At 42.3% G+C, this 10,967-nt stretch overlaps 1 protein-coding gene across 1 annotated transcript; it reads right to left on the bottom strand.

Moving 5' to 3' along the window:
* Positions 1-332: 332 nt before the first annotated feature.
* Positions 333-521, bottom strand: SMIM43 (small integral membrane protein 43). Its single transcript, XM_089527059.1, has one exon. It carries the CDS (start codon positions 519-521, stop codon positions 333-335), a length of 189 nt encoding a protein of 62 aa, XP_089383185.1.
* Positions 522-10,967: the final 10,446 nt, after the last annotated feature.

The raw sequence follows: 10,967 nt of genomic DNA, 5'->3' as shown, positions 1-10,967 counted from the left end.
AGGTGCTTGTCTATATAAATAGACATATATGTATAGACAGACACACAGACAGACAGGTAGATGAGCTCACCTGAAGTTTCTTTTTTCTAGAGCCCCCTCAGGGTGGTTCTTCTGAAGGAAGGCAGATAGGTGCTTATAAAGATGGATGGATGGATGGATGGATGGACTGATTGACTGACTGACTGATAAACTCGCCTTGAGTTTCTTCTCCTTTACGCAGACCAACATCCAGGCAGCCAGACTCAGAGAGACCGAGAAGCTCCCCTTGAGTCTCTGGTTCTTCCTCCGACGGGAGGCCTGGGGCTGGCTGGGGTCCTTCCTGGGCGGAGAGCTCAGAGGGCTTGCTCCCTGCAGAAGCCCCAGGAGGAGGGCTCCCGGAGGGAGGGCTGGAGAGCCCCTGCAGCGCTGCTGGCGACGGAGTTCTTGAGCTGCTTGAGGACCCCGAAGAGGAGGAGGCAGAGCAGCAGCAGCAGCAGGAAGAAGAGCGCCAGGTAGAGGAGCAAGTGCCAGTCCCAGGCCATCCCCAGGGCTAAGGAAGGAAGGAGGCTCCTGGGCCCTCCTCCTCCTCCTCCTCCTCCTGGGGCTCCAAATGAAAGACGAAACACGAAATCCAAGGATCCCCTGCCCTGGTTCCCAAAGAGCGCGTCCCTCCAGAGACTCCAGCAAGAGGAGCCTCTTCTCCAAGGAAGAAGAAGTCAAAAGGGTTGAGCCCAGGAACTGAAGGGAAGTTGTGATGATGCTCGATCCAGGAATAAGAAGGTGCTGCTGGGGAAGAGCTGCTGGGCCATCGCTGGGAGATTGGGAGCAACCAGGCAAGAAGAGCTCCAAACACACACGCCTTGCAGAAACATCCATGCTAGGCTCACTTTAGGGCTGGCACAAGTCAGAAACAACTCCAAGGCCCAAAGCACACACTGCAGAAATGATCCAGAGTGAGAGCGCTTCAACTGCCCTGGCTCTATGCTGAAGGGTTTTACCTCAAGCTCATGCCTCAACCTTTCCCCCACGTATCCACGGTTCCTTTACCCACGGATTCAACCATCCAGGCTGGGGAAAAAATTCAAATACACACACACACATTTCAAAAAATAAAAAAACAGAGAAGCCAACCTTGATTTTTGCCATCATTTTCTATGCTGTTGTTCCAAAACACACTGCAGAACTAAGCCAGCTTGAACTGTCCTGGTCGCAGTGCCAGGGAATCCTGGGAATTGTGGCTTGTTGTGGCACCAGAGCTCTCTGCCAGAAAGCTAAATGTCTCACAAAACTACAGTTCCCAAGATTCCTTAGCAGGCAGCCAGGACATTTGTTGTTCTTGTTGTGTGCTTTCAAGTTGTTTCTGACTTCTGGCAGCCCTAAGGCGAACCTGTCATGGGGTTTTCTTGGCAAGTTTCTTGGCTGAGAGAGTGTGACTTGCCCAAGGTCGCCCAGTGGGTTTCATGGCTTAGCCAGGATTCGAACCCTGGTCTCCAAACTCTCAGGTGATAATATTCTTATTCAGTCTTTGAAAATTTGTTTTTGTAGAATATGGATTTCTAATTTTCATAAACATCTAAAATCTTGCTGAATTCCATGGGACTGAAGTTTGTTTTCAGACTAATAACCTTTCCTATTGATTTCAATTTGGTATAGACACAATTAGGGTTGGATGGTTTCATCAAATTCAACAGGTCATAGGAGATAGTAGTCTGTCTCTGCAATGGTGTCTCTGTAAGGTACTAGCACTGTGAAGGATCAGGTCTGCTTTCAGCATGGGTGTGTTTACAAATAAACAAACAAACAAACAAAAACTTTACCAGTATGGTGCAGAGGTGCAGCATATATTACTGCTAAATTTTGTAGGCACTTTTCATGACAGTTATGACAGACCCTATTACCACATCCTCAAAGAGAAACTAAAATGTTTGGCAGATGGGTTGGAACATATTTTTTAATGTGTGTGTGTGTGTGATCTAGCAGCTTTCATTTCCTCCCAGAGGAACAGAGCTTTTGTAAAGCTGATACATATTCATCACCCATTGAAAACCAAGGCATTCCAAAAGATTTTGTATTACAGGTGGGATACCTCAGAACAGTATACAAAAATCCACAGCTACTCTGATTGTAGCTAAACTCAAAGGGACCAGAGAGCTAGAAGACCTGGAAGTTGGAATCATCATCTCTGTTAATCAAAAAGTCCCTGTGCTTTAACCCTGCAAGATCCGGCTCCATTGCTGTGTGGATGTGGAGTCCTACATACTCAGCAGTACATGAATCACTGGCAGCTGTGCATTCAACATGAGTACAGTCATGATCCAGAGTTCCCTATATTAATTTGGCATGTACAAGAAGTAGCGATTCACTTAATGTGCTGTTGAGCACTTTATAGAATCTAGCGTCACTCTAAGATGCCTCAGGGAAAACCACAGACTTGGAAAAGTTGAATACATCTTACCGTGTTTCATTTATACAAGTGGAAGTCTTAAAAATGTGTCAGTCTGTTCTGTATATATGTTCATGTTCACGTTTATTGGTTAACCTATTTTTGCAGATAACACTTTTGATGCATCTACACTGTAGAAACAATGCAGTTTGACACCACTTTGAGTGCTGTAGCTCCATTTTTACAAGGTCTTTAGCCTTCTCTGCCAAAGACCACTGGTGCCTCACAAAACTATAAATCCCAATATTCTGCAGGATGGAGCCATGGCAATTAAGATGGTGTCAAAAACATTATTTCTATGCTGCAGATGAACCTTTTTGTGTTCTTCTTGGGGAATGTTATTTATTTGCTGGCCTTGGACCCAAATCTCTTGCTGGTATTACATGTGCTACGCTATTTTTTTAAAGTAGGATTTTGGGTTTTCAACCAATTGCTGTCAAGTACGGCTTGTAACAGTAGTGTTTCTCCTTTAGAAAGTGATGGCTAGGGTGAAAGGTAACATATATAAGGGAATGGCAGAATGACAAGATGAGGCCTCTCTTTTCCTTTGCATCAATGCAGTGGTATAGTAGTAAATTTGGAAGCATGGGCATATATCATAACATTTACACTCAGTAGAATCCCAAAATTTAATTTTCCTAGCACTAAGAAAATGTTACCTATAAGTCAACAAAGATAACATAGATGTTTTCAGCAACATTGGGAGCAAGTCTTTTGTAAAGCTTGCTTTTTATCTATTTATTTGACATACATCTCACCTTTCGCCTCAAAAACTGGGACTTAAGGAAGCTCACAACAAAATTTTAAAATATGTACAGTTTTTAAAACAGGACACTGTTCTATTAGAATACAGTGAAACAAATTCTACTGTTAAATATATTATAGAATTAAAAGCAATTTCAAAGCACATAATTAAAAAGTACAGCACCAATCTGTTCAATGCCTCCTTTTTCACAGGTGCTTAACTATCCACTCAAGACCAAGACACTCCCAGATATTTCACATTGCAACAAGTATGATGCACAGCTCACCATGCACTGCTTTTCTATGGAGATGGAGTTGCATGGTTCTCTGAGGCAAGAGGCTATGCTTATGGTAGCAATGCTGCTAGTAGGATCTCCTATGCCATACAGGCTTTGGCTGAGAAGCCAGACTAAATATGCCAAACAGCTACTGGGCAGCAGCAGTAGTAGAGAGTGACACTTGTGGAGAATCTCTCAGAGAAAACAGAAATGGCAGCATAGCTAATACTTGTTAGTACTGTGTGGAAGGAGTGCTCTGTTATATGTGGATAGGCTCAGTCAAGAAAGCCACGGCCCTGTAGTCTGCAAGAGCTGTTAAGGATTGGGTGACTTGGAAGTCTCTCATTTATAGGGTTGCCATAAGTTGAAGTTGACTTGACAGCAGTTAACAATATCAGTTAGCAATAGAGTCACAAGAATGTATTGTTTCTGGGAAAATCCATTTTGTTCTCAGCCATTGGGAAGATTGCAGTTAAGCCTGAGTGGTTATTGGTAGTAGTACAGCGTGCCATGCTTGCTAATGGGAAAGTGTCTGCACTTTGATCTCACAAGCCTTGTTCCACTACATCTCTGCTCCCCCGCAATCCCTCTCCCTATCCCACAATAATCAGAATTGCCTCCATCTTCTCCTCAAAATGGTACAGCAGCAAAAGTAATTCCTCAAAACTAATATGTGGGAGAGGAAATATATGAGCACATAGGGGTTATAGTAATAATAAAAATTACTTCCTAGGCACAGAAATTGTGAAACCAGAACTTATTACTTGTGCCCATCTAAGCACACCTGAGAGAAAACATTCTTAACTTATGAACTCATGGTACACACTTAATTAGAGGACCTGTCTAGTTTAGCTGCCTCCATCTCTTAATTTTTTGCTTGTCTCTGCAGCAGTTGAAATCCTCTTGAATGTAAATTTGACTGCATTGCAGGGCAGAAGATCAAGGCAAAAAACAGCAATGGGGGTGAATGTTTAAATAGGTGGATAATGTTCATGTCTATCTCATGTGTGGCGAATGTGTGATGAATGTGTGGGCTTGTTTATACAAACAAATTTCAAATGACCTTGCTCTTACCCTGTTATAAAATTGGAGCATGGCATTCAAGGGTAGCTTTCCCCAACCTGGTGTCTTTCAGATATGTATGTGTGTTAACTGCCTTCAAGTCAGCCTTGACTTATGGCAACCCCATGAAATGAAACATCTCCAAGACTCCCAATCCTCAATAGCCCTATTCAGTCTTGCAGATTCAGGGCCATGGTTTTCTTGATTGAGGCTATCCACCCGCAATGCTTTCTTCCCTTTTTCCTGCTGCCTTCTACCTTCTCAAACATTATTATCTTTTCTAGTCAGTCATGCCTTCTCGTTATATGTCCGAAGTATGACAGTGTCAGTTTAGTCATCTTGGCTTCTAGGGAGAATTTGTGCTTGATTTGTTCTTGGACCCATGCAGATCACAATTCCCATCTTCCCTACCCAGATGGGCCAGTGCAAATTGGAGATGACTAGCTGAATGCCAGCATCCCTGAATGGTCCCAGATTAGAAGAGGATATTCCAGCCACACCTTCTCACAGATTATGTCACAACTTTATTCACCAGAGGCAGCAGGGACTGTGCTGGTGGCTGATGTTAGAACCCGCCAATATTTATAGAATAGAATAGAATCATAGAGTTGGAAGAGACCACGAGGGCCATTCAATCCAACTCCCTCCCATGCAAGAACTCACAACCAAAGCAACCCTGACATATGGCCATCAAGCTTCTGTTTAAAAACCTCCAAAGAAGGAGATGCCGCAGGAGAAGATTGTGTAGTTATTTTTCATTATGCTATTCTGTCAAACTAGATCACTCACAAAAGAAAAACAGAGTAAATGCAAAATAGGTAAGTAAGGCAAGCAATGTACTATGATAAACAGATGTTTTTCATAACTTGGGGAAGTATTTCTGCCAAAAAAAAGTTAAATAATAATCTAGTCTGAGTGGTAGTTAAAGCTGAGTATTGACTTCAGTGTGCCATACATGCTTGTTGTTTTTCTTGGCTGCTTTAGTGTGACAAATGGAGAAAAAAGCAGCCATGCCATCACACAAATTTTCTGAATAGTCAGTGCCTTTTTGTCTGGCAAGCTGGAGCATACTAATGACTTCTAGCTACCGTTCTTTAAGGCAAATCACCTGGAGAAGAAGATGTATTAAGACATTCTAGTTTTCCTGAGGTTATCAGTTAATTGATCTATATGCACTGGGTAAAACTGAGCAATGAATTAAATTTTTGAAACCATTTGATGTTCTATTATTCTAAAATAATTATTGCAGTGATAACTGCTGAAAAGGTATCTGTTTATTAGAAACAAGTGCTTATAATGAACTAAAAATTAAAACGGATCCATCACTTTTCACAGATGACAGTTTGCAGTATCTAAGAAGCTTATTAAAACCATCTGTGTTCCATGTTAACATCTAGACATCTAAATGCTGTTGTTTATGTAGTCAGAATGATACCACTGCTGTCTAAAAGGGAGGTGTTAACAGATTCAAAGAAACTCCAAAGTTTACAGATGGACAACTTTTGGAAAGTAAAATAGCTTGGAACATACTAGCATTGGGAGTGCTTAGTTCTCATTGACAGGCTGATTGTGGAGTTTATCAGACTCAAGTTTTGGACCCTGCAATTGCGCTAAGGAAGTGTAAAGAACATTGCGAAATGACTGTTTCGCGCGATGTCTTACCACATTGCTTGCTTTTCTGTCATTCCCCCGTAACGTTATGTTAGCGCTACAATTGCGCGAAAGTTGCGATTTGTGTGATGCTTAGCGGAACTGTCTACTACATCAGCGCCTTCCGTTTCTGTCGAGCATTTCGCATCAAAATATTTGTGCATGCCCTTTGGAGGCTTTGGTGGCATCATGACCTTTGTGCTTCCGGGGGAGCGAGGGGGTCCCCCCCATCTTTAGGGTCCTATTTAGCGGAGGGGAGGGGGAGAAGGAAAGAGCCGAAGGAAAAAGGGGAATCTGGATGCAAAGTCATAAAAGAATGCATGACAATCACATCCTTTTCTGGCATTTACGGTGATGAATTTATTATTATTATTATTATTATTATTATATGTGCAAGAGGCATTCTGGGGTGGCAATGAGTGGGTGATACAGGATGCATTATTTTTATTATTAAATATATACACCTCTGTCTTTATTTTTATTTTTTCCCCATTATTTTTATTATTAAATATATACACCCCTGCCTTGATTTTTATTTATTTTTTCATTATTTTTATTATTAAATATATACACCCCTGTCTTGATTTTTAGTTATTTTTTCAAATAAATAACCTCGCGGCTTGGAGGTTCCCTTTTTCTCTCAGCACTGCCGCTCTTTGGATGACCCTTTGGGGTCCCTGACATTTGCAGCCTCCTAGGTGTTCATGCAGGGTAGTGGAATGGGGCTGGAATGGATGACCCTTAGGGGTCCCTGACATTTGCAGCCTCCTAGTGTTCATGCAGGATAGTGGAATGGGGCTGGAATGGATGACCCTTAGGGGCCCCTTACATTTGCAGCCTCCTCGGTGTTCATGCAGGCAGAGGAATGGGGCTGGAATGGATGACCCTTAGGGGCCCCTGACATTTGCAGCCTCCTCGGTGTTCATGCAGGGCAGAGGAATGGGGCTGGAATGGATGACCCTTAGGGGCCCCTGACATTTGCAGCCTCCTAGGTGTTCATGCAGGGCAGAGGAATGGGGCTGGAATGGATGACCCTTAGGGGACCCTGACATTTGCAGCCTCCTTGGTGTTCATGCAGGGCAGAGGAATGGGGCTGGAATGGATGACCCTTAGGGGCCCCTTACATTTGCAGCCTCCTAGGTGTTCTTGCAGGGCAGAGGAATGGGGCTAGAATGGATGACCCTTAGGGGCCCCTGACATTTTAATGAGGAGGAGCACATAAGCTAGGAGAGGGCACAGCAATTTGCTTTTACCTGACTACTATGAAGGGCAAGAATCTGGCCTCCCTTCTCCTTTCCTCCCTGCTGAGTTACTTGACAGTGAACTACTTTTGTAGCAACTGAATAAGATGAGAACAAAGGGAGAAACTGGAGGGAGGAGAAACTGAGCATTTTAAAGGCAACTGAAAAAAATGAAATGCCAGAGAATAAGTTGGAATTCTTGTTCCCAGGTCTGGACAGCTGGAGGATATGGTTAGACTAGGACTCTGACAGACCAGGTTTTGAATCCCTGGTCAGCCATAGAAACTGCCTGAATGACCTTGGGAAAGTTGCATGCTCTCAGCCTTAGACAGAGACAATGGTAAACCACCTCTGAATGACTCTTGGAAAAAAAATAATATGATCGGGTCACCAAAAACTGGAGCTGACTTGAAGACACTTATCAAGAACAAAGAGTTGTAACAGAATGGATGCAATCCTGAACACGGAGCATCTACAAGTGCAACATTTTGTTGCAGCTCCAATTCTCTTTTATTTTAGAGAAAATTACTTTAAATCAATATCCATTATAAAAGAACTGAGTTTGGTTTGGTCCACACATAGGAGTTTATCAGACAAGGGAAATTGGAAGTATAATCCAATGTCAATCTGAACGCAATCATGGGGTTTAACATTATTGCGTGATAACCCACTACACGCAAATTCGGGCAATGGAAAGTCAGTCCAAATGCAATCATGTGGTTTCACGTTATTGCGTGATAGACTGCCACATGCAAATTTGGGCAATGGCATGCTATTTTCGGGCAATGAGAAGCCAGTTCGGACGCAATGCACATTTAAGTAATTGCGCTAAACTAGCGACTTTAAGTGAATGCGTTCTGGCCCCACTTTCTTTTCATTCGAATTTAAGAGAAATTCTTCCCATTTGATAAACTCCATAGCAAAACATCACTTGTGCCATTTTCTGAATAGTGTACTGAAAACAACCCAAGTCATTTTGGCCTTCATCTTACTTCATATGTGGTGGTGGTACAGTGTTGTGTTTGTGCTGCCTTTAATGAGGGGTTTTCATAAGACATTGCCATTGGGCTGGAAATGTTATTTCAATCCTAACCTAATTTATTCATTTTATAAATCAATAGTACAGTAGCTTGCAGTAATTCTATGTAATCAGATCATCCTTTCTGCCTGAATCTAAAAACTATTCAGCACAAAAAATAAACAGAAGCCATTTAAGGTGTCTTTTTTTCTCCCACCATTTTAAAAAGTGATTGATAATTCTGATTTTTAAAACCAATAAGTACAAAAGAGAATATAAACATATAGATTTGATTTTAAAAGAGATAAAGCCTTATACAAAGAGAACTTGAAGGCGCTATTACAGGTGGCTCTCCACTTTCACTGGGTTTAGGAGCACAGGACGCCGTGAAAATGGGAAAACTGTAAATAAAAAATCATTATTTTTTTTCGCCTGAGAGAACACCTGTCTAGGAATATCTAGGTCATCCAGTGCACCTCTGTGGTCAACCTCCACCCTCCAAAAAATCATGCTGGAGGGAGTGGCCTGCAGGTTTGGTGACATCCAGTGTGGGCCTCCCCTGCTTCTCCCACTCACTGCTCAGCTGACCAAACACCCAGAAATGCCAGGGGACTGCCAAGCAAGTGAGGCAGCAAGGGAGATGGAAGGGGTGCATTCACCCTTTCTCCTTCACCGCTGCCAGGCTTGTTCCTAAGGAGGGAGCCCGGCAGGGGCAAAGCCAGGAGGGGCACACTCACCCCTTTGTCTTTGCCACGGCCATGGCTTCTTCCTGAGGGGAGCCCTGGCAGGGGTGAAGCAAGGAGGGTTGAGCCAGGAGGTGTGCATGTACTGCTTATCCTTTGCTACCACCAGGCTTTGTCTTGAGAATTAAGCCCACAGGTGGCTAAACCAAGAGGGGTATGCTTATCCCTTCTCCTTTACTGCCACCAGATTTCCTCCTGAGGAGGGAGCCTATAGATGGCAAAGCCAGAAGAGCACAATCCCTTCATCTCCTTCAGCTCAGTGGGTTGCAGAACGCTTCAATCTCCCTGGGCATTCCATCTCAGACCTCAGAACCATGGTCCTTGAACAAAAGAAATACAAAGATAGGAAAGAGAGATAGCAGAATTTTAATGTATCCACAGACTACAGTTCATCAACAATGTTTGAACAGAGATAATGGTTTCTTGTCACACTAGACACATTTCATCACTGTCTCATCCCCATCCCCTTGACCCCTCTGTTTCCCATGCTACATTCCAATACTCACTCATATGGTTATCCACTCTCCTTGGCTTTATGCAACTCCTGCCTTTGTTTCCCAACAACCATAGTTAAAAATGAATTTGTCACCTCATCTTCATACCTACAAGGTTTTGAATTTGAATTGACATTCTCACACACAACTGACTTATATAAATTTGTCTCTGGACTCTCCGCTCCAAACATGCATCTGAAGAGGTCTAGTCAATGATTTCTCATGCTACCAGCTTCTTTCTTTCAGTTAGTCTCAAAGATGCTACAAGATCCCTTTGCGCACTGAACTTCCAGACTAACAAGGCTTTGAATTCTAGAGAGAACATATTACTGAAATTCATGAATAATGAAATCCACAAAAGTCAAAGCTGCAGATGTGGAGGGCTGACTGAGTGTGCGCACACACGCGCACACACAGTAAGTAACCATAACAAAGACTTTCCCTACCTTTTTTGGTTTACTTGTAGCAGATCATGAGAAAGCCCTCTGTGGTTCTAGTTGTCCAATGACAAGGCTGACTTTAACAACGATGTCTTTAAGTTAGGTGATGAGTAAGTATAACGAATCATTCATTGTTACCACAAAATATTTTTCTATAAATTGAACATATTCACTGAGCAGCAATTTTATGCAAACATGGAGTCTTAGATGCAAGTACTCAGTGAAGCTAACTGCAGAATTTAGAAGTTAATGTTAAGAAAAATTAATATAATGATATGCTGACTGGAGCCATCAATTACTGAATAGTAGTAGGATGAGATTTGAAACCCAGTACATTATCTACTTACTGCTCATTTTTGGATGACTCCGGAATTCCATTATATTCATAAGTCTTAATTTTCCAAGTTCTGCCTCAATAGACAGGAAAAGGACTGAACTGTTAAATGAGTAGTCCTACATCATTGTCTGATGTAAAACTGAAACCATTGTTGCACATGAAATTTTACATTAAACATTCTATTCAACATTTTTTCCATTCATGTAGTCTACAACGGGATACATTCCTCTAGGAGTTGAAACAGACTGCAGAATTCAGACAAAGGGCCTTTCACTCTACACAATTACAGTACTATGATTCCATTGTAAACACCATGGTTCCATCCTATGGACTCCTGGGATTTGCAGTTCAGGGAGGACTATTTACACTTCTCAACAGAAAGCTCTACGGTCTCCCCAAACTATAAATTCAGGATTCCACAGATACAGCCATGGCAGTTAAAATGGAATCATAGTGCAGTGCTATAAGTGTGTCACATGAAATGATGCAAAGAAATTGCTAGCTTTACTGATATGTGCTTTGTTTCATTTTGTTTTGC

Source organism: Sceloporus occidentalis, unplaced genomic scaffold, assembly GCF_023333645.1.
Source record: "Sceloporus occidentalis isolate IW3139 unplaced genomic scaffold, rSceOcc1.0.p SCAF_5, whole genome shotgun sequence".
Taxonomy (NCBI): domain Eukaryota; kingdom Metazoa; phylum Chordata; class Lepidosauria; order Squamata; family Phrynosomatidae; genus Sceloporus; species Sceloporus occidentalis.
Note: the sequence above shows the minus strand (reverse complement) of the source record. Positions and strands in the feature narration are given on the sequence as shown.